This window comes from Cuculus canorus, chromosome Z (genome assembly GCF_017976375.1).
Source record: "Cuculus canorus isolate bCucCan1 chromosome Z, bCucCan1.pri, whole genome shotgun sequence".
Taxonomy (NCBI): domain Eukaryota; kingdom Metazoa; phylum Chordata; class Aves; order Cuculiformes; family Cuculidae; genus Cuculus; species Cuculus canorus.
In genome coordinates, this window is record NC_071441.1 from 11743837 (window position 1) to 11765599 (window position 21763).

The 21763-nt window shown below is 37.9% G+C and overlaps 1 protein-coding gene across 1 annotated transcript in view; it reads left to right on the forward strand.

Annotated features, from left to right (window-relative positions):
- RGS7BP (regulator of G protein signaling 7 binding protein) overlaps window positions 1-17190 on the forward strand; it is a 36928-nt gene extending 19738 nt beyond the window's left edge. Inside the window, exons 3-6 of the mRNA XM_054055054.1 lie at window positions 3845-3975; window positions 13004-13151; window positions 14590-14660; window positions 16859-17190. Of these exons, the coding sequence (XP_053911029.1) occupies window positions 3845-3975; window positions 13004-13151; window positions 14590-14660; window positions 16859-16950 (442 nt within the window). The 3' untranslated portion in view covers window positions 16951-17190. The remainder of the gene's footprint in view (window positions 1-3844; window positions 3976-13003; window positions 13152-14589; window positions 14661-16858) is intronic.
- Window positions 17191-21763: the final 4573 nt, after the last annotated feature.

The following is a 21763-nucleotide window of genomic DNA, read 5'->3' on the forward strand; positions in this document are numbered from 1 at the left end:
CATCAGTTAAGCTGCTGTTATATAAAGGAATCAATCAGGATTTTTCTTTTGTAACTACTTTTAATATAGGTAGGTATCAGAGCTCTGAAACTACCAAAGTGTGGCTCACGCAGTAGTACGAGTTTCTCCTCACCTGAGTAGTATTGATGGGTTTGAATAAGGACTTCTACCCCAGTGGTATAGTCTTCATGTGCGAAGTACAGAAATTCCTAGTAAGAGAGGGACCTCTTAAATAAACCTAAAAGAGTTTCTTGAAGAAACTCTTTAATATGCAGCTATCAGCATAACTTAGCAGAGAAAAAAGGCAAAATCAGAGCCAAATGATCTGCCAGTTTTCCCTAGACATCAGCAAGTGTGTTTCTAAGTCAAATAAGTAATCCTATAGATCTCATGATGGGAAATGTGATTGTTGGTTGTAATAAGCTAACCATCTGGCTTTCTTTCGTAAAGAGTTTTTATTATTAAAACCAGAACTTCTTCTTATGAAGGAACCCATTCTCTTAGTTCTATTTGAAAATCAAAGCCTACTGTTTTCTAGTGAAGATCCGGCAGGAGTGAAGCCTGACGGTTATTAAGCCATATGCCAACTTGTATGGACCTATAAAATCAGCTGTACTAACTGAAGCAGAGGTAGCTGACTTTGGGCGGTAATAATTCAAGTTTATATGAACTTTTCTTTGTAAATAATATGAATATGGTATATAGCTATTTAATAATAAGCATATCATAATCAGCATCCTGAAAGTTATGACTGTACTACTCTGCTGTTCAACATTTGTCCTGGCATGACACTGGACTGAGAGACAGAAAATTACATAGAGAAATTAAACGGATGTCACTTTAAAGGGAAAATTTAAGCCCGCAACACAGGGTATACAGAAGCAATTATGAAAAAGCCTTTGTGTGCATTGACATCAGAGCAAGTGGCTTCAGAGGTGAAAATCAGCTCTTTATACATGCATAGGAGAAAATGTTTTGGTTGCAAGTGAATGGAATTTGTGTGGTCATAATTGCAATTAAACACTAATTAAACAGCTTGAGACAATCAGTGGGGGCAGTGGCCTGGAAATAATTCTCATTGTATAAACTTCAGATAATTAAAAATGTTTTTCTTGGATGTCACTGCTGTTAGTGTGGATTTGCAAATGAGAAAAGAATTTTGCCCATAGTCCAATTACAGATGCTACATGTATTTTAAAAAAATAAGAATGGGTCGTAACGTGCATATATCATAGAAGGTTCTCATTCTGTTGCGATTCACAAATGTAGATTACAAGAAAAATGTATTAGATTCACAGCAGAGAAAAAAAGGAATTAAAATACCCATGACTGCGTTTTCCAATTACTCTTGCAGATCATTTGTGAATAGGAAGCCACTGATAAATTGAAATTGGCTTATGAGCCCATCATGTTGTGTATAATTGCTGCCTTTGTAGTCTGCAAAGTTAAAAATTTTGTTGGTAAGACAAAAAAAGTTTAAAAAAAAATTTCACCATTTTTGCTTCTTAGAAATTAATTAACTGTGTAGAGAAAATACTGTTTTCTTACACCTGTGTACAGACCACCTTTGGTCTTTTTGCCAGTGACAGCTAGAAAGAAAGAAATACATTCAACACATTGTAAATAAATTTCTCGTAATGGCAATAACTTCTAAAAAATGTAAGGATTTTTAACACTGGAAACAATACAGAATAAAATGGGACAACCATAATCTGGTTTTATCTAAATCTGCTATAAGAAAGTTTGTTTTCTTATAATGCAGGTTTCCATACTCCTCCTATTGATAGACTTGTGCTTAAAGAGACACAGCTTTCAGAAGGTGAACATTCGGCTTTACTTGCATAAGAGAATGGATTAGATCTGTATCGTCCTATCAGAAAGAACTGTCATCATAGCTCATTATTACCATCTGTGGTGACTGGTTTTTTGCTGGTTCCGCTTTGCACATGAACGTTTGTAGAGCAGTGCCGTCCGTGCAGGTGCAACATGCAAATAGGTGGGTCATTTGTCCAGTACTAGTTGTGCAACTGTTCATCTTCAAGACAGAGGAAGCTCTGCTTAGGAAAGTTTAGGCATATAGGAAACTCAAGGGGAAGCTCAATATGCTTTTGTCTGTGTTGGTGGGACCTCAGGACTTAGGCATTACATGAAATAAGGAACAATTTTGAAGTGCTAAATTTTGGACCAAGTCCTAAATATGGAAAGTAAATGGAATTCTATACTCCTAAATCTTCTTGTAATCCATGTATTGGTATGGGTAGCTCAAAGCAAAATAGCGTATGTGTGCTCAGGGGAAACTAGCTGCAACAGAAAGTCTTGCAGATGATAATGGGGGGAAGCTGTACCTCCATCTCCTGCAGTAATTCCATGGTGCTGAATTTGGGAATAATGTTCAATGCACATATAAGAATATGTGACATGAAGGTATATAAAAAATTTCAGTTGTAAGTTAAAAGGTAGGACAAATCAGGATAGTAAAGGCCTCTCAGAGGCAATGTATTATCTAAGTATGTATCATATGGTTCTTAAACTTAGCTATCAAAGAAATAAAACCAGGCATATAAGACTCGAAATTCAGGAAGTTAAAATACTGTTGCAGAGGAAGAAAATGCAGTGTGCTGTACTTTTGCTGTATTTGCCCAGTTGCTTGTTCATGCTGTATTTCCTTAGTTTAATTCTATAAGGTTACTTTTACACCAGAGGTTGCCTCTTACGTCAAGCATCAGGATCTTATTCTAGTCTAAGATTCATCCAATTTTGTAATAACTCTTCTACAGAAAATATTGGAATCATTAGGAGCAGTACCTGCAAATTGAAGGTCTATGTGCTGGTCTTGAAAATGCTGGCATGATTTAGCAATAACTGACTGCTTCTGAATAACTGCTCCTGATTTGTACTAAAACAAGTTAAATTTATATCTGAGCTATATATGTCTTATCTTCTTTGGTTAATACCAATATTATTATGTTAAAACCTTTCTTGCCATCTACCAATTTGAAAATAAATGTTTATTGTTTATGTAAAGAGAACATTTTCTAATCAGCTAAATTATCACAGATCAAACAGCTGCAATTCATATAGCAAACGAATTAAAAGTGAAAGAAACAGCAAACATAACTGCAGAGAATATTAAGTTTTAGCTCTTGTTAATCCAAAATATATACAATGGATTAATGCAAGAAAAAAACTACTAGATTCTTAATGCAAGATAAAGTGTATAATATTGTAGTATACAAAGTAGAACATCTAAGTGGCTCAGGAGTGTGCAATTAAGTACGGCTTTTAAAAAAACAAATTCAGTTTATGCCAAAATAATTTTGTGTGTGTGTACATGTGTTGTAGTACTGTGTGTTTTCAAAGCGTAATCTTCAGCACTCCAGAGCTAGCATTGTTTATTTTGCTATACTACTGCTTAAGCAGTCCCTAAAAATATTTATGTGTGAAAGTAGCCCTGCAGTCTCCTTCATCTGCACCAGGACCAAGTGTGACGGAGATGGAAAGAACCCTTCGGTATACCAGATAATACTTAACCAAAGCTTTTAAAGATGACAGAAGAGCTCAGTCACATACCCCTTTTCTAAAAATACGCAGAGAATAGTATAAGGACATGCAGTGTTACCAAAGACAACCCAAGTTTAGCTGGTTTAGGCCTAGAACTTCAGAGAGTTAAAGAATTGTTTGCAAATACAGGTTAGTAGAAACAGATTTTTTATCGTATACACATAGCTTAGTGTGTTTACGAGGTTTTTATGATGTGGTTACTTTCAACAGTAGGGCAATGATTTAGTGACCCTCGCTTCCTTTGTGTCCCATTCCTAACTAAAATGTTTCTCTTTTACTACAGCCCAGAAGATGGTGAAATTCATCCTGAAATCTGTAGACTATACATCCAGTTGCAGTGTTGCTTAGAAATGTACACAACAGAAATGCTTAAGTCCATATGTCTGCTAGGATCACTGCAGTTTCATCGAAAAGGTATTGAATTGCACAAATAAACAGATGCTGATTTGAAAAAAAAACCAGTCATTTTGGGAATGCATGGGTTTTCATGAACAACAAAGCACCAAACTTTAAAATAAACTATGCCACTGAAACTTTTCAATTACTGGTAAAGAAACTGTATTTACATTTCATTATCATCATTTTACAGAAGTGTGTTGTATCAGGCATGTATCACTAATGTCCTTGGAGTTTATAACATGGGAATTTTTTTAGCAGAGCTGTCCTAATAGCTTTAGCCATCATTAGTCAGATCAGTGAAGTAACTATGTTAAGTCATTTTATTAGAGTTATTTGTTGGTTGCAAGGTATTTGAGGGCAAGTGTTTGGTGGAGCAATAGAGCACGATTTTAGTACTAAATTGATCCCTTACTATCCTTGTTTTTATTTATCCAGCAATGTCATCTTATAGGAAAAGATGGATAAACATGGATAACATAAACATAAATAAGCTGGCCATATCTATAAAACGGGTTACTAGATTCAGAACTCTGTCTACCTCATCATGTATTTTTCACACAAAAGGAGATGTCCTTGCATTAGTGAAAATACATCTCTGTAATGAGTTCATATTTGATTAGCCACCTACTGAAAGGAAGATGTAGAAACGCAGATAATTCACTGAACGGGTTACTTAGTAACTTCATTACTGTGATGACACACACTGATTTGGACTATATCTGTGCTAATTGTAACTGCTTTTTCCCCAGATGTCTCAGCAGGATAAACTAGGTAAAGACAAGACAACTCAATTAAGGTTCTCAGTGATTTTCTCAAGTCAAAAAGAAAATTATAAAATGGGAAGAGACAAAATTAATGGAGAAGTCGGATAACATGATGCCAATAGCTGCTAAAATTATTCATAATTTTTTAAGACTGATTGTGTTACATTTCCTAGCATTGGCTACAGTTGTCAAACCACATAATCATATAGTGGGTTACTAGTTTAAACTAAACATCAAACCATTAGATGTCTAAAGTTGCATGGGATGAATTGGAGCATTATATTATAGGCCAGCATAGCTCCTATCTGGCAGTACTTCGGTGTACATTGGTTCCTTATCTCACCATAGAGAAAGTCATGGTAACTATTCTGCCACTGGTAAAGAGAGTATTTTTTGTCCTGTAGCCATACAGAGATAAACACAGCAACTTGGCTCCAAATTTTTGTGACCTTTGAGAATACTTCAAAAAGGCAAAAATCATATAATCACAAAAATTAAAATAATTCACCTTTTGGAACTTAACCAATAGAACGTTGCTCTTGTATATTAAATACTTGGTATTGACCACACCTTAAATTCTTGTAAAGGTATCATGCAACTTCTTTGTCTTAAGTTACCTGTTAAATGTTTTTTCACAATGAATGTAGTCATACTGGAACAGGCATCCAAAGAGACCAGGAAATCTCTGTCCTTGGAGATACTTAAATAGCCCTGAGCAATCTGATGCAAGCTAGTCCTGCTTTCAGTAGTCTAGATGACCTCGCAACCTGTCTATTCTGCGTCCTGCCAAAACACACTATTTTCCAAGGAGTAGAATAAACCCATACCTTTTTTAAATTTTTTTACTTTGGGAGAATGGCACTGCAGTGTAGGCAAAGTACATAAAATTATCTGCAGGAATGAAAGAGATGGTAATTTCAGCATTATAAAATATTCTGCTGTTTCACCTGTTCATTTTTTCACTAGTTTTTTTACCATCCCAGTCACCATAATAAAAAAAAAATTATTTTCATTGTGTACAAATAGTACCACCCTTAGAAATGTTACTTAATTCGTAAATGTCTTGCTGTTTCTTAAAGCTCATTTTGAAGGTAATATTTTATATTTGCATGTAATATTTTCCATTTTTTAGACCTTTTACCTGCTGGCTAAATGGTTTATTAGAGTGGGGTTTTTTTTTAGAATTTCCCATGAGATTTTACCAATTTGTGTTCTTAATTTGAGTGCCAGCAGAGATTCAAGCAGAATGACATGCAGGCTGTTCTCAGCAACCTGCAGCTAATAAATTATAATGTAGGTAGTGGTATCTTGGCTGTACATTATCAAACAGACTAGAGAACTGATTAAGCTAAGGCAGTGCTGGTGCTCTTTTCCCAAAAGCAGCGCATGCAGTGCTCCCTACTGGGAAACAAATGCTCTTTAATGAAGCACTACCCTACAATTTGAAGGGCTGAGCTCTGGGTATTTTCACTGTCTTTCACAGCACTGATCTTCTGTCTCTCCTTATCTTGCTGTTCTAATGAACAAACATTCCTATATGCACTCTGTAGTACATATCAAGCTTCCTGTACAGAAATTTCGTGCATGTTTACAGTATTTTAAATTAACTTACTGCAGTCATACAATCCCTGCTAGGAAAATCAGATAGTCTGTTATTTCTTTGAGATGTAACAGTTACAATGGGTCCAAAAAACATAAATATTTCCAGCTTCCTCATGTAGTAAGTAAACTGAGGTTTATAAGTGCTCTTAAATATTTTTTTTACGTATCTCACAAAAGCCCAGTGTTGAAAATACATAATGATTGCAAAGTTCAACATTCAGAAAGCTTGCAGATAACACAACAAAACATGGCCAAGGAGCCTTAATTCAGGCTTTTTGAAGTTACTGATTTTTTAGATAGTAGGTCCTATATTTTATTACTCTTCCTTTCTGTAATCCCAAGAGTCCTGGCTAGCTACTACACATGTAAATGTTTCCTTGGGCATCCCTCTTTCTTTTATCCTAATTTTTCAGTGTTCATTGTATCTGTAGCATACAATTCTGTTCTAAAGGCAGAATCCTTCTGTTACTCGCACCTTCATACACTATTGGGAGTGTCTTCAGAACTGTCTTAAGTAGTGACTATCATGGTTTAACCCTAGACAGCAACTGGTTTGAAAGTAGTAGCCATTTATGCTGAGTTTGAACAAAATAGGTCAGTGCTCATGTGTGGTTACAAGAATATATTATTCTTATGGTCCAGAATCAGTACAACCTGCTGCATTGTTTGTAACTTGTTGAAAAAGAAGCCTACACTTGTGGAGAAGTAATTTCCTGCTGTCAGTTATTTCATATAGCTCTATTTATTTTAATGGAATGTGACTATCTGTGGGAAAAAATGAGTTCAGGATACATTAGGTTCCCGTAATCTTGCAGTTTCTTGTATGAAATAATTGCAAAGTCTCATTTTTTCCCAGTGGCTTTTTTTTCTAAATGTTGTGTTTATACATGAATAATTTCTCAGAATAAGATGCAAAATACTTTAATGCTTGTAGCCTGTATATTCTTTGTTCTTACCACGAGCCTGTTTGGAAGTCCTGAAAAAGTTACTGTTCAGTCACTGTAGAAATGTGTGGGCCCCATCTGACTTAGATAAACATAGTTGGGGGCAGAAGGATGCCAGCAGGAACCAGAGTCGTAGGCACCTGAATACTTAGGCAAAAAAAGAGAAGAATTTTGTCATGGGAAAATCATGTGTGCATACTATGGATAGATAACGTTAGTCTTATGTGATGTAAATTCATACTAAACATATTCCTATGTTGTTGGTACTTAAGAATGACACCAAATCATATGTAACTGTCATGTACCACACAAGAAGTTCATAGCATGATTGGGGTTTTTTTCCCTATTTGTTTTGTGATAATATATTTAAATATATATTTTTTATACTTAATATAGTACCTAAAAACTTGTGATAGCTTACGTGACAGACGACAAAAATAAGCCTTCAGTTCAGTGAAGGAATTTTTGTTCTATTTTGCTTTGTTTAAATTGCATACTGTTTAGTTTTAAAGGAGAAAAGAAAGATTGTTTAACACATGTGCTACCATCTCAGCTTTCTATTTAAAGATTGGTAGATTTGTGTAATTACTTAGACATATTATTTACACAAAGAGAAGTAAGATGTGGAAGGGAAGAGAAGCACTAAAAAATCTGGAGAATCACCCATTCTTATGTGGACACTGTGATGAAAGCAAAATTGATAGAACATAAACAGGCATGGAGGGATTAAACAACATTACGACTAATAATATAACCAGTGAGATAATCTCATGAGTTCTCGAGGTCCTAAATGTAAGTCAGGAATGAAGTTCATCAGGCTGTTAGCTGTGTTTGCCACATTTCTTTTTTTCCTTCCTATACGATTCTTTCTTCTTTCCCTTTTTATGTTCTCCTATTCCTTTACCTGTGATCTATAGCTTGTGCATTTATCCTTAATCACAACATTAGAACTCTGATGCAATTTCTGCCTTCTTTTTGAGAGAGGGATTGTTTCAACTTTGTAAAATTTTGTTATTCCCCTCATACATCTTTCCAATAAATCTGCAGTGAAATCTAACTACCTCTGAGAGACCTATAATTGATTCTTATTTCATTACGTGTGTTTCTCAGGGAAGTGAGTGGTGACTAAGGGTAGGTGCATAGGGTAGCATGACAGCAGCAAACACAGAAGCAGTAAGGAGCACAACAGGTGAGATGCATAAAGCACAATGATCACAGATGTTATATGTAGCCTTAGTGAACTGATCATTTTTTAACCTCTTATTTATCCTACTCAAGTTTAATCTTCAGCATTATTTATTTCAATTAATTTCATTTCATACCAAAGGTATTTTCTGCTTCTTAGAGTAAGGAAAAAAAAAAGCTGAATTAGAGGCTAGAAGATGAAGAATGCATCATGCTTTATATTAAAATGTTGTGGAAAAAAGAACCTCTGTCTAGCCGGCTGGCAAGAACAGCAAGTGTGTGTGAACATCTCTGAAAATACTGTATGCGTTATCAAACAATGAAAGTCTTTCCACTGACTAAATTGAAAGCAAAAATTTAGGGTTCATATGCCAATTTTAAGAATAGTAATAGTAATACAAGAGATATCCTTACCATCAGTAGAAGGATGAGATTAAAGAGCTTTTGTTTCTCTACAGGCTGTGCTATGTAGTAGCAATGCTAAGTCTGAGTCATGCACATTATTCAAGCGGAGCCTTTATTATGAGCTGACTCTTAACTGTTTTCAAGAGATTGAGCAGGTGCTCAGAAATTCAAGAAAGGCTTCAAGTAGTGTTCCTAATACAACAATGGCTGCTGAAGAGCTTTTTTTCAGTTGAAAAGAAATCCATGGCATTCATTCTGCTAAATCTGCAAGAGGTTACCTTTGTGCTAGCAAAACAATGTGATAGTTTCAGTGGTTCTGTTCTCAAGCTGCAAAAAAAGAACATTTTCTATTATTTCATGTACTGTTGTTATTGTTTCCATTGAGACACATCCCTGAAGGGTGCATCTGTAGGCAGGGTTGTTCTTGACAGCATGTAGCCAAAGGTCAGATCAGAGTTCCAACATAACACTTAAAAATAATGGGAGAATTCATTAATAGCCTGTTCCAGCAGTAACACTTTTTGGTATCAGTAGCAAATTAGATGATTTTCCTGGGAGAATCCTCTTCTACAAAGAAGTGGTGAGATACTGGTAACAGCATGTTGTGTTATGGGCTTCTTGTAATGGGAAAAATGATGAGTAAGAAGGCTTGCACAAATGAACAGTTAAAATTGTACTATATAAACAATCTTGAAATAACAGTATAAGCTGCAGCTGGAAAAATTTGAAAGTTGTGCTTACAAGGTAAAACACATAATCTGGGAAGTAGGCTTGAGTCAATACAATAGCTTGTTACCACCAGAAAGATCTTGATCCCTTCATCTCTATCTCCCCTGCCTTATCATGCCTTTACTTCTTCCGCCTTTTGCTTCTGCTTCTGTCCATATGATCATCATGGTGCCCTGGTGCCTGCTCTGGAACATGTAGCTGTCTTTACTGAACTGACTCAAATCACTGCAACATCAGAAAACTTGACATTTTATTTTTCTTTTTATTGGAGTAATCTACTATTTGATGGGTTAAAGTGGCTTACAGAATGATCTGGCACAGCACAACTTAGCAGTAGATGCAAAAGTAAACAGCAGAGAACAGATATAGGACATCATTCATTTATCATTCTGTTTTAGATTATCATAATATCATACTACAGTTAGGGTTGGAAAGGACCTTAAAGATCATCTAGTTCCAACCCCCCTGCCATGAGCAGGGACATCTCATTAAATCACGCTGCTCAAGGCCCCATCGAACCTGGCCTTGAACACCTCCAGGGATGGGGCAGCCACAACCTCCCTGGGCAACCTGTTGCAGTGTGTCACTGCTCTCATGGTGAAGAGATTCTTCCTAATGCCTAGCCTAAGTCTGCGCCTTTCCACTTTATATCCATTCCTTCTGGTCCTGTCCCCACAAGCCTTTACAAATAGCCCCTCTCTCGCTTACCTGTAGGCCCCCGTCAGGTACTGGAAGGTCGCTATAAGAGTTCCTCTGAACCTTCTCTTCTCCAGGCTGAAAAAGCCCAACCCTCTCAGCCTGTCCTCATAGGGAAGGTGCTCCAGCCCTCTGATCATCATTGTAGCACTCCTCTGGACCCCTTCCAACAACTTCATATCCTTCTTATGTTGAGGATTCCAGAACTGGACACAGTGTTCCAGATGAGGTCTCATGAGGGAGGAATAGGGGGGCAGAATCATTTCCCTCGACCTGCTGGACACACTTCTTTTGATGCAGCCCAGGACACAGTTGGCCTTCTGAGCTGCGAGTGCACATTGCCAGCTCATGTCGAGCTTCTCATCAACCAGCACACCCAAGTCCTTCTCTGCAGGGCTGCTCTCAAGCACGTCATCCCCCATCATGTACTGAAATGGGAATTGCCCCAACCCAGGTGCAGGACCTTACACTTGGTGTTGTTGAACCTCATGAGGTTCTCGCAGGCCCACTTCTCCAGCCTGTCCAGGTCCCTCTGGATGACATCCCGTTATTCCGGTGTGGCAACTGAACCACTCAGCTTGGTGTCACCTGCAAACTTGCTGAGGGTGCACTCAATCTCACTGCCAATATCATTGATAAAGATATTAAACAGCACCGGTCCCAGTACGGACACCTGAGGGACACCACTTGTCACGGATCTCCATCTGGACTTTGAGCCATTGACCACTACTCTCTGAGTACGACCATCCAACCAGTTTCTTATCCACCTTACCATCCGCCCATCAAATCCATCTCTCTCCAATTTAGAGAGAAGGCTGTTGTGGGGGACCGTGTCAAAGGCTTTACAGAAGTCTAGATAGATCACATTCGTTGGTTTACCCTGTCCACTGCTGTGGTTACCCCATCATAGAAAGCCACCAATTGATCAGACAGGACTTGCCCCTGGTGAAGCCATGCTGGCTGCCATTAATCACCTCCCTGTCCTCCATGTACTTTAGCATAGCTTCTGGGAGGGTCTGTTCCATGATCTTCCCAGGCACAGAGGGGAGGCTGACAGGTTGGTAGTTCTCAGGTCGTCTTTTCTACACTTTTTAAAAATGGGCACAACGTTCCCCTTCTTCCAGTCACCAGGGACTTCTCCTGACTGCCATGACTTTTCAAATATCATGGGAAGTGGCTTGGCAACCACATCTGCCGATTCCTTCATGACTCTGGGATGCATCTCATCAGGTCCCATGGACTTATATGTGTTCATGTTTCTCAGATGTTCACGAACCTGATCCTCCTCTACTTGTAAGGTCAGGTCATGCAACCTCTTGGAATCGTTAGATTACTGTGAAGGAGAAGCAGTGAGTAGGGCTTCCTACTGACCTCAGAGATCAATGGAAGTATTGAGTATCTTCTGTAGTATAAGCGATGTCTAATTTGACGTTCAGGCAAGTAGCGAAGAATCTGTCTTTTCTTTTTTTCAGCAAAAGAGTAATTTACCAGAATACAACAGCTTAGCAAAACTGCCCCAAAAGAGCTTCTTGAGATCCAGGAATTTCTAGTTTTAAAAAAACAAAGTTACAAGCCTGATAGTAAGGATACTTATTTGTGATATGACCACTACTCTATTGGCTGTTCTACTTCTTCCTGTTCTTTGTCAAACATTACGGGAACTACTCAAGTTTCTCCTGATATGAAACTCTTTCAAATTGCAAAAATTGTGAGATGAGAAAACATTTGCTATTTGACTCCTCGTACCGCTGGGTTAAACATTGACATTTGTTTCTCTGTTTGTAGAAAGTTTTGTTTCTTTCTGAGATTGTTTACTCCATTTCATAAGAGAACCTTGGGGGGCAGAGAGACAGGCAGGGAGCAGAGGAACTTTAACTTTGCCATAACATGTCTGGGATGCACTCCAATTTCAGATTTCTCATTTAAATGTACTTGGTGCCAGGACCGTGCCTGCCACTTCAGAAGAGGAATACCATCAGACAGTCCGCAGGAGATTTACAAGGATATCAAAAAATCCCACCAGTACTTTAACTCTCTTGCATGCTCAACTATCGTGGTCCACATCCTTTATCCCATTTGCTCCCTGACAAAAGCCCTCCCAGATCTGTCATGAAGGCCCCATTATGTTTCAACACTGCATTTCATTTTCACATAGTGAACATGAATTAGGAAAGTGTAAGCACAGAAATTCAGAATATTAACGTATATTGGGCAGCGAGTGGTGGCAGCTATGCATTGCTTTTAAAATCACCTAGTAGGAAACAGCAGGTTTGTCTTTTGTTTTCCTTTGCTGTAATACTTGGAAATGTGGATTGCAACGTTCTTCAGCATCAGCAGTTTTGAAGTTGCTTTCAGAATGTATGCTGTAGCTTCCTTGCTTGTTTTGTTCTGTTTTGTCCTCTTAAGTCTTATTTTGTGTCACATGTGAGCTAGAGTTAACCGAAACCCCTTTGTGATACCACCTAGAATGCTAAGCTCTACATATGCCTGCATTAAACTTCTTTTAGTTTTGTTTTTTAGGAGTAACATGTAGCAGCAGTGTGATTAGCAGATTGGTGTGGGCTGCTCTCTCTCTGAACAGTTCTTACTCGATTTGCATTCACCACTGTCATTTATACTCATGTGCAAGATCAAGGTCAAAACGTCAATAATAAAATCTGAGTATGCATTCTAATTAATAAATAATGGAGCTGTGTGGTTTATTTAAATATTTTAAAGGAAAAGAACCTTGCGCCCCACCCAAGATCCTAGATACTAAAGGGGAGGAGAGTTCTGAAGTACCTATTTTAGAAGACACATCATCATCACCAACAGATACTCAACAGCATTTATGGCAAGTTTCCACGGATATTGACAACACTGAAAGGTATGTGCAAGATTTAATTCCTAAAGCAAATTTCTTCTGGGATTTGTTTTCTGTTTTTCAATGAGGCAGCCAGTGTTGCTACTATTATAGGTTTTAGTAAATTAAATAACGTGTTAGATTTCTGTTACATTTAACATATCTGAGAGCAACTCCTAAAGGAAGGGCAGAAAGGAGTGACATTCTTAATTAGGCTAATCACCAGAGAGTAATTGTCAAAAATAAAGGGTGGTAAATGATATTCTTAGTCATCCATGTTCTGTAAAGGAGGCAGCTTTTGTCTCAGCTTGAGTGGATTTTGATTTTGTACCTGAAATCTGCTGCCTTGTTTCTCTGCATTCATAAACAGAAAGCATAAAATCCAGTTCATGTCAGTTGTTTCTGCCCATAGTTATGAATATGGAAGCCTTAGCAGGAGAGGGGAAAATCATCCACAAGTTTGTCAAAGTGGACTTGTCTTACCAACTTAAATATGCAGCTGAAAGACGAAAATGAGAGTCTTTAGTAGTGAGTAATCCTTATGGCCAACACTTCATTGCCAGAAATGCCTATTTGATGGCTTTGTATATGCTGATTAGATTTTAATGGTTACCACATTATTTATGTAAAATGAATCATAGGATGGTATGGGTTGGAAGGGACCTTGAAAAAGTAACTTGGAGAATAAAACTGAGCAATTTCTTACTAGTCATACTGCTTCATTTCTAAGAACTGTTTTATATGTAGATGAATCAGGCAAGCCTATGTTGTTTTAAATCTTGAAAGCCTTATGGCATTACAAGACTGCACACAAAATTGCAGGTCTGCCATCTATCTGTACAACAGGAACCTTTTTGCAACTTTTAGCCTCTCAAAACATATCAAAATGTAACTTGCTTTGTGGGATGACATCTTGTTATCGTATTTTCTGTGTCATAGAAAGTTTCATGCCAGAGTCTTCCTAAGAGATGTGAGAGTGGCAGCCCTGTTCCTAATATTTTTGTTTATTGTTCTGGGAACTTAAGTGTCGTGGGTCAGTTACACGTATTACAATTTCCTTCTGAACAATGAAATGCTTTCACAGCACAAGCTACAAAATGCTGATAAAGGGGTATTAAGTTGACAGCAGTACTAGCTTGTGCTAGTTTTAAGGCATATTGTATATTTTGTCACTATAATCACATTGTGCCCGCCAACTCGTTTAATATGGAATATTAAATGCCAGAACAGATTATAAATTTGGACTAGATGTGACCAGTTAACGTCAGACTGGTTTAAGAGTTATTAAACCTACTACCTTTTATTTTGGTAGGTATCTTCTGATAAATGTATGTCAGCCAAAGGCTTGCCCAATAGATTTTTGTTCTATTATTTCAGCATACAGAACTATAACTGTCAGCCATTCCCCATTCAATCTTCAACTGCTGTTCTGTTGTATCTCTTCCAACTTTTATTTCCACAGGGATATGAAAGAAATGAAAAACCTTTTAAGTAAACTCAGGGAGACTATGCCTTTACCACTGAAAAATCAAGGTAGGTTTTGCATTTTCTTAATGTAGGGAAAATTAAGATAATTAAAAGGTTTTCCTTCCGTTTCATTAAAAAAAAAATCTAGCTTTTTTGTAATAGAAGTTGCAAAAAGAAAGATCTAGTCAAAGTCTCTCCCCTACTGATTCAGTGGAGCCAGAATTCAGAATACAAATTTTAGTCCTTCAAGTTTCATGTAGCTACAAGGCTTGTAGTTACTGTGACCTGACACTGACCCTTTGCAGAAAAGAGACCTGCCCTGAGTCTGCTAACTGCCTGATTTTCCCCTTCTAGCTGTGAGGCACCCTATATAAATGCACAGGGATGAGAATCTGTCATATGCATGTACTTAGCAGTAGGCCTCTATTTTGTGCACCAGCAGTGTTACATATTCCACACCTACAGGGAATCTCTTTCTTCATGTGAAGAACATAAAAGATAATAATTTTACTTTTTGGTTTCTTCTTGATTATGTGTAATTCCTAAATGCTTTATAGTCTTTGCACAGTGGCAGCTGATAAAGTATACCTTACGTGTCCTAGATTTGATCCCAAGTAACTAAGCAATCTAGCATTCATCATAATGTAGTAAGAGATGAATATAGAATTTATTAATTAATTATACAGTAAAGAGTTTATGGCAGGGTGGCTTGGAGGAAAACTGTGTGAAAGGAGAAGGGAAATTGATTGTGATATGTAATGGTAGAGACTAGAAAAATGCCATGAAGTCTGTGGCTGGCATAGAAGAAATGAGCGTGGTGGAAATAAGGAAGAAAAAGACAAATGGTGGGGATCTAAAGTATATAGAAACTTGAATTCGGAACAAAGATGTATGTGTACAGAATTCTTCTCTGCTGTCTAATGTCTACACTGCCTTTCACTCACCAAAAAAGCACTGATTACCTGTGCAGCAGGATGGAAAACATGTTAGCTCTTCTAAAAGCTCTGAGACATGCTCCAGGATCAGGTAATCATAAATATTTTTTTGGAGCTCTGACAGATTCCAGCTGTGATCACGATGTACAGGTGACCACTAAGAATGGATGCCTCAGGAATGGACAGTAATTACTCATGCAACCCTTAAAATTTTTTTAATATTCCTAGACCTTTAATTAATTAAAGCTATGTAATAGTATAAGTAAATTGAACAAACAAGCAACATTAATATATGGACTGTAATTTTGATATGTGTATGAATTACAAATACTGTTTAAGAGAATGATTATTAGATGAATGACTGCCATTGAACAAGTTGATCTTTACAAGACCCAATGCTGCTTTCAATAAATGAGTGTTTTGCTGTTGGTTTCAGTGACATGAGAACAGAGTTAAGGTTGGATGCCCACAAAAGCTTTAAGTAATGTTTCTCACTGCTCACAGGCCTGTGTTTTTTTGTAGGGATTTCTCTTAAGTGACAGCAGGCAAGTAACTATGCAAAGGAATCTAATTGGTGTGGTTCGTAAGCTTGAGTCACAAAACTAAATGATCTCTTATTTAAGTTCTTACAGTTAATTACTTGCATTTAAGTAGCATCTAGAGCCTACAATCAGACCTGGGTCCCTGGTGTAACTACTAGGAGGATATAATGGGACATAACTTTTAGCTTGAAACTATGCCTAAAGGTGGTTTAAATCCAAAGATTTTGTGAGATAGCTCACGGACAGTGCATGAATTAACGTAAGTACACATTCTGTATGAATTTAAAAGGAATTAACGTAAAAGGCAGAAACAGACTGAGCATATTGTGCTAACTTTCCCAGGCAAGTGCTTTTTTTCTTGATGTGCCAAGATGTTCCAATATTGCACTTTTACATTGGAATTCTCACTGGTGTGCACAAATGGTCATCCAACAAAGGGGGCTTTTTATGTTTAAATGAAGCTAGAATTTATAACCATAGGATCAATATTTCCAAACTTTCCAGACTTAGGTCTCCCATTACTGGAGGTATAATTTCCTTTGAGTTTTGTCATTTAACTGATATTGTTCTTGCCAAAATTTCTATTGCATTATCATGGAGATTCTGATAATTTGGATTGTAAGACTCTCACATACAAAATTGATATTATTATTTGCTCTGTGCCCTAGCGCACTGTCATCTATTACTTCATCATGTAGGTGGTGTTAGGACACATAAATACTATAAAATTTGTTGTTTATGTGCATGTATACATACTTGTGTAAAAATGTGGGGTTTTTCATCACAGATGATAGCAGCCTCCTAAACTTGACTCCATATCCACTGGTAAGACGACGGAAGCGAAGATTCTTTGGGCTGTGTTGTCTTGTCTCGAGTTAGAAGTACAGAAGCATCGAGAAAATCATAACTTTGATTAAACCGCTATTATTTGAGCACCGAAAAGACGAACATTGCTACTCTTGGTTATAAAGTACATTTTCTACACTAGCCTAATCCTTTCTCTTCTGCTCCATCCCCCTTTTCAAAGTAAGAGTTTTAATAGTTTAAAGTTACGGTGGTCAAAAAACAGCTGTGGAATAACATAACTAAGAATGTTTTTAGAACTTTTTAACATATGTTTTGCATGCTTACTTTCAACTACTCAGAGAAAAGACACGAGTTACAGTTAATGGATACTTCTAAAGGGGTTTTTTATTGTATGAACTGCAGCTAAAAGTTTGTGCATAGTACAGTACTCTTATTAGTATCATATCAAAATACTTGATCATATTCTAACAAACTTTAAGCGTAGAAAACTATTTAATAGCAAAACTATTAAAGTTCTAAACTATTTAAACAATATTGTAACAGAATTTGCACAAAATCTCCAACTGCTTTTTGTGCTCTCGTTCATATTTAGTCTTCCACTATATCTCAATTTAAAGGCTCCATAGAATAATATCTTAATTTATGATACACAAACCATATATGAAAATACTAAGAACTTGTAAATACTGAAAAATCTTAATATCTCTATACTGTAAAATGCATAGAAGCAACAGATTTCCTTTTAAGCTGATAGTATCTCTACACGCTTTTGGACAAAATAAATAATTTATTGAAAGAAGGCCTAATAAAATAAACAGTGTAAAACTCAACACCAATCCATTTTGTTTCCAATAGAATTCAAAGCATGGTCTCAATATCACCAAGTATTAACTCTTACAGGGCATGCTAAAATTATCTCAGACTGTAAGATATTATACATTTTACATTGTTAATAAAGTTTTTTTCTATTGAAATTAAATGTTGTCTTGTTTCTAGTTATATTGCTGCAATAGGGCTTTTTTTCTTAATTTCGTTGCCAGAGTGTTACACAAGGCTTTGATAATTCTTCCATTTCAAGAATTATGTTTACAAAGACGGATAAAAAAATATGATGAATATATAAATGCTATAATTACAGCTGGAAGCGGCAATAGATACTGATAGGTCAGATTCATGTACTGCCATTTCAGGGTGATAGACACCCGCACTAAAAGTACGTTAGACTGCAGTGATATGGAACTCGTAACAATCTGTAACTACCTTCCAGAGCAGGTAGGTCACTGTACCCCTATAGTCAGTAAAAAGAGGAAAGTGACTCTGAGCCCTTCTGCCATTGCACCATGACCCGGCATGTCAGCAGGAACCAAATCCCTTCTTGCTGTCTGAGGGTTTAGTGCTGTATAAGGAGTTGTCATTATCACAGGAAACAACTGAACTGTTAAATCATCTTTTTTTTCCTTAGTAGGATTTTGGTGTACTCTGCAAAGCAGCTTGTTAGGGGTAACTACTCACTGAACTGTATCTGCTGCCTACAGGGTTTGAGCTGACTGATCCTTCTACAAAGTTTTTCTCCTGAAATGCTGTTTGCTAAAAAAGGAAGGAAACAACCACATTATCAGAAATATTAATGTGCTAATTATAACAAACCCCAAAAATTCTGATGTAATTCCCAAGAAGAGAAGGCAGGTGGTTTTGTTCCTGAAGAGCCACAACTCTCCTGGTTTAGGCTTTCATGTAACTGAGCTTCCAGCTTTTCTCTGGGATTATATTTTTCATTTCATTCAGGTAATACAGTATAATTTTTCCAGATTGGACTTACCTGCTCGGTTTTCACGTTTCACTCAGACAGGAAAAGAATTTTTAAATAATCAGGCCCCAAAATAAATACTTTAAATGCAATAAGAACAAATAAATCTAAAATAGTCTCATATAAATCGTGTGTTTCTACTCTCCTTTCTTCCCTACTGGAAGAAGGGTAACATTGTCCCCATTTTTAAAAGGGGTAGAAAAGATGACCCTGAGAACTACTGACCTGTCAGCCTCACCTCTGTTCCTGGGAAGATCATGGAACAGATCCTCCTAAAAGGTATGCTAAAGCACATGGTGTTTTGTGGAATCAAGTTCTATAACTCGATATGAGTTATAAAGCAGGTACGGTTTATTCAACGTACAAGGGAGTATAAGCGCCACCCAACTCACACACCATATAGCTTAACAAACAGCTACTTATATATTTATTAGCACCTACTACGTATTCATAATCATATTATAATTAGTTCTGGAAGGTTCTCTTCAGTCTTGCGCCTGTGCAGTGCCTCCTTCTGCTCGTGATCTGGGGGTCTCAGGGCTGAAGTAACTCCTCTTCCTCAAATGAACTTGCCCTGAACTCAGTCTGTGTGCAGGCACAGTCCCCTTCCGGTCGCTTTCCAAACCACAAAGTAGTATAAAACCAGTTTTTTGCTCGAGACTGCTGATGTTCGCATACCAGCTGCTTCTTATCCGCAAAAGTTCGCTTACCAGCTTTCAAGGCCCCTGCTAACAGGCACTGTGGATTGCAATGAACTAAGCTTTTTCCCTTAGATGGTGCTGTTTACAATAAACTAAGCTGCTTCTAAGTTTCTTTCCCTGTATCTTATATGTTTATCAATGGAGGACAGGGAGGTGATTTAGCACAGCCAGCATGGGTTCACCAAACCAAGTCCTGCCAGACCAACTTAGTGGTTTTCTGTGATGGGGTAACCACATCAGTGGACACAGGTAAACTGATGGAAGTGATGTAGCTGGACTGCAGTAAAGCCTTTTACATGCCCCCCCCCCAACATCCTGTCTAAACTAGAGACATATGGATTTGATGGGTGGACTGTTTAGTGGATAAGGAATTGGTTGGATGGTCAGTCGAGTGCACCCTCAGCAAGTTTGCAGGTGACACCAAGCTGAGTGGTTCGGTTGCCACACTGGAAGGATGAGATGTCATCTGGAGGGACGGGATGTCATCCAGAGGGACCTGGACAAGCTGGAGAAGTGGATCTGTGAGAACCTCATGAGGTTCAACACAACCAAGTGCAAAGCCCTACACCTGGGTTGGGGCAATTCCCAATTTCAATACAGGATGGAGGATGATGTGGTTGAGAGCAGCCCTGTGGAGAAGGACTTGGGGGTGCTGGTTGATGAGAAGCTTGACATGAGCCGGCGGTGTGCACTCACAGCCCAGAAGGCCAACTGTGTCCTGGGCTGCATCAAAAGAAGTGTGGCCAGCAGGACGAGGGAAGTGATTCTGCCCCTCTGTTCCTCTCTTGTGAGACACCCTCTGGAGTACTGTGTCCAGTTCTGGAATACTCAACATAAGAAAGAAATGGAGCTGTTGGAAGGGGTCCAGAGGAGGGCCACGAAGATGATCAGGGGGCTGGAGCACCTCACCTACGAGGACAGGCTGAGATGGTTGGGGTTGTTCAGCCTGGTAAAGAGAAGGCTCCAAGGAGATCTTATAGCGACCTTCCAGTACCTGAAGGGGCTACAGGAAAGCTGGGGAAGCACTGCTCAGAAAGGCATGGAGTGATACGATGAGGGAAACACATATAAACTGGAGAGGGGCAGACATAGGGAAGAATTTCTTCACGACGAGGGTGGCAAGGCACTGGCACAGGTTGCCCAGGGGAGCTGTGGCTGCTCCATCTCTGGAGGTGTTCATGGCCAGGTTGGATGGGGCCTTGAGCAGCCTGATCTAGTGAGATGTCCATGCCCATGGTAGGGGGATTGGAACTAGATGGTCTTTATGGTCCCTTCCAACCCTAAGTATTCTATGATAGGCAAAATTAATTGCATCTGAGGAATGCATTACTAAATTCTTTAAATAGGACCAAAAAAGATAACTGCAATGACTCTAAGATTTCATGTCACAAAGTGTTCTTCCGTATACACAGCATTTAGTATAAGTAGATCCCTACATACTCATGGAGCTGTGTGCTTGTGAGCACAAATGCATTTTTAAGAAAAGTAGAATCAAAGTTGATAGCAGGGTATTTTTTCAAAGTTAATTCTTTGATGTTTCCCCATATCCCTTATGAACCATGTCCATGTTAATCACATCCTAGTTTTCCATAATAAGTAAAGAACGTCCAAAAGATGGCAGCACGGACATATTAAAAGTCTATGAACCAATAGACTTGTTCTGTGACTCCCTCTGCAGAGATGCAGTTGGTTTTGCAACTGTTTAAACTTCGGAAAAACAACTCCTGATGTCTAATGGCTTTTAAAAATATTGTTGTGGTTTGAGCTAAAGCAGAAACAGTTTTCTGACTAGCTAAGTCTCATCTAAGTAACTTCATTTTCTGAAAGTTAACTGCATGTTTTTCAGGCTGTGTTCTACATAGAAGTGATCACACAGGCCACTGGTATGCAGAAAGACCAGTGCTTATTCTTATTCCTGTCTGAACTCATCTAGCTTTGAACTATTGATCTCGTCCTCATTAGTACTTGAGATTTCATCTTATTTCCTACTGTCTGTAAATTTTCTTGGTGTGGTTTTTATACTCCTTCCATTCCTTTAAAGTGTATTTAAGAACCAGTAGTAACAGGAATTCTGGGGTCCAAAAGAGCACCTGATTCTATTTGGACAGTCTGTTGCTGTTTCATGTAACTACACGTTCATTTGAGCCATTATATATACCAAGCTCCCTCTTTCAGAAGTTGTATTTCTTGCTCTTCTAGGACTGCAGTTCTTTAATATATAGAAATTTTCTGCCAATTTCCAGCCTAAATCTACTCAACAACTAAAACTGATTTATTTGTACACCTATTAACCGTTTAAGTGCTTTCTTTTCTGTTATTTACATAATATGTTTTAATATTTAGGAAGGACTATACCCTTTATCAACTTGCATTTTGT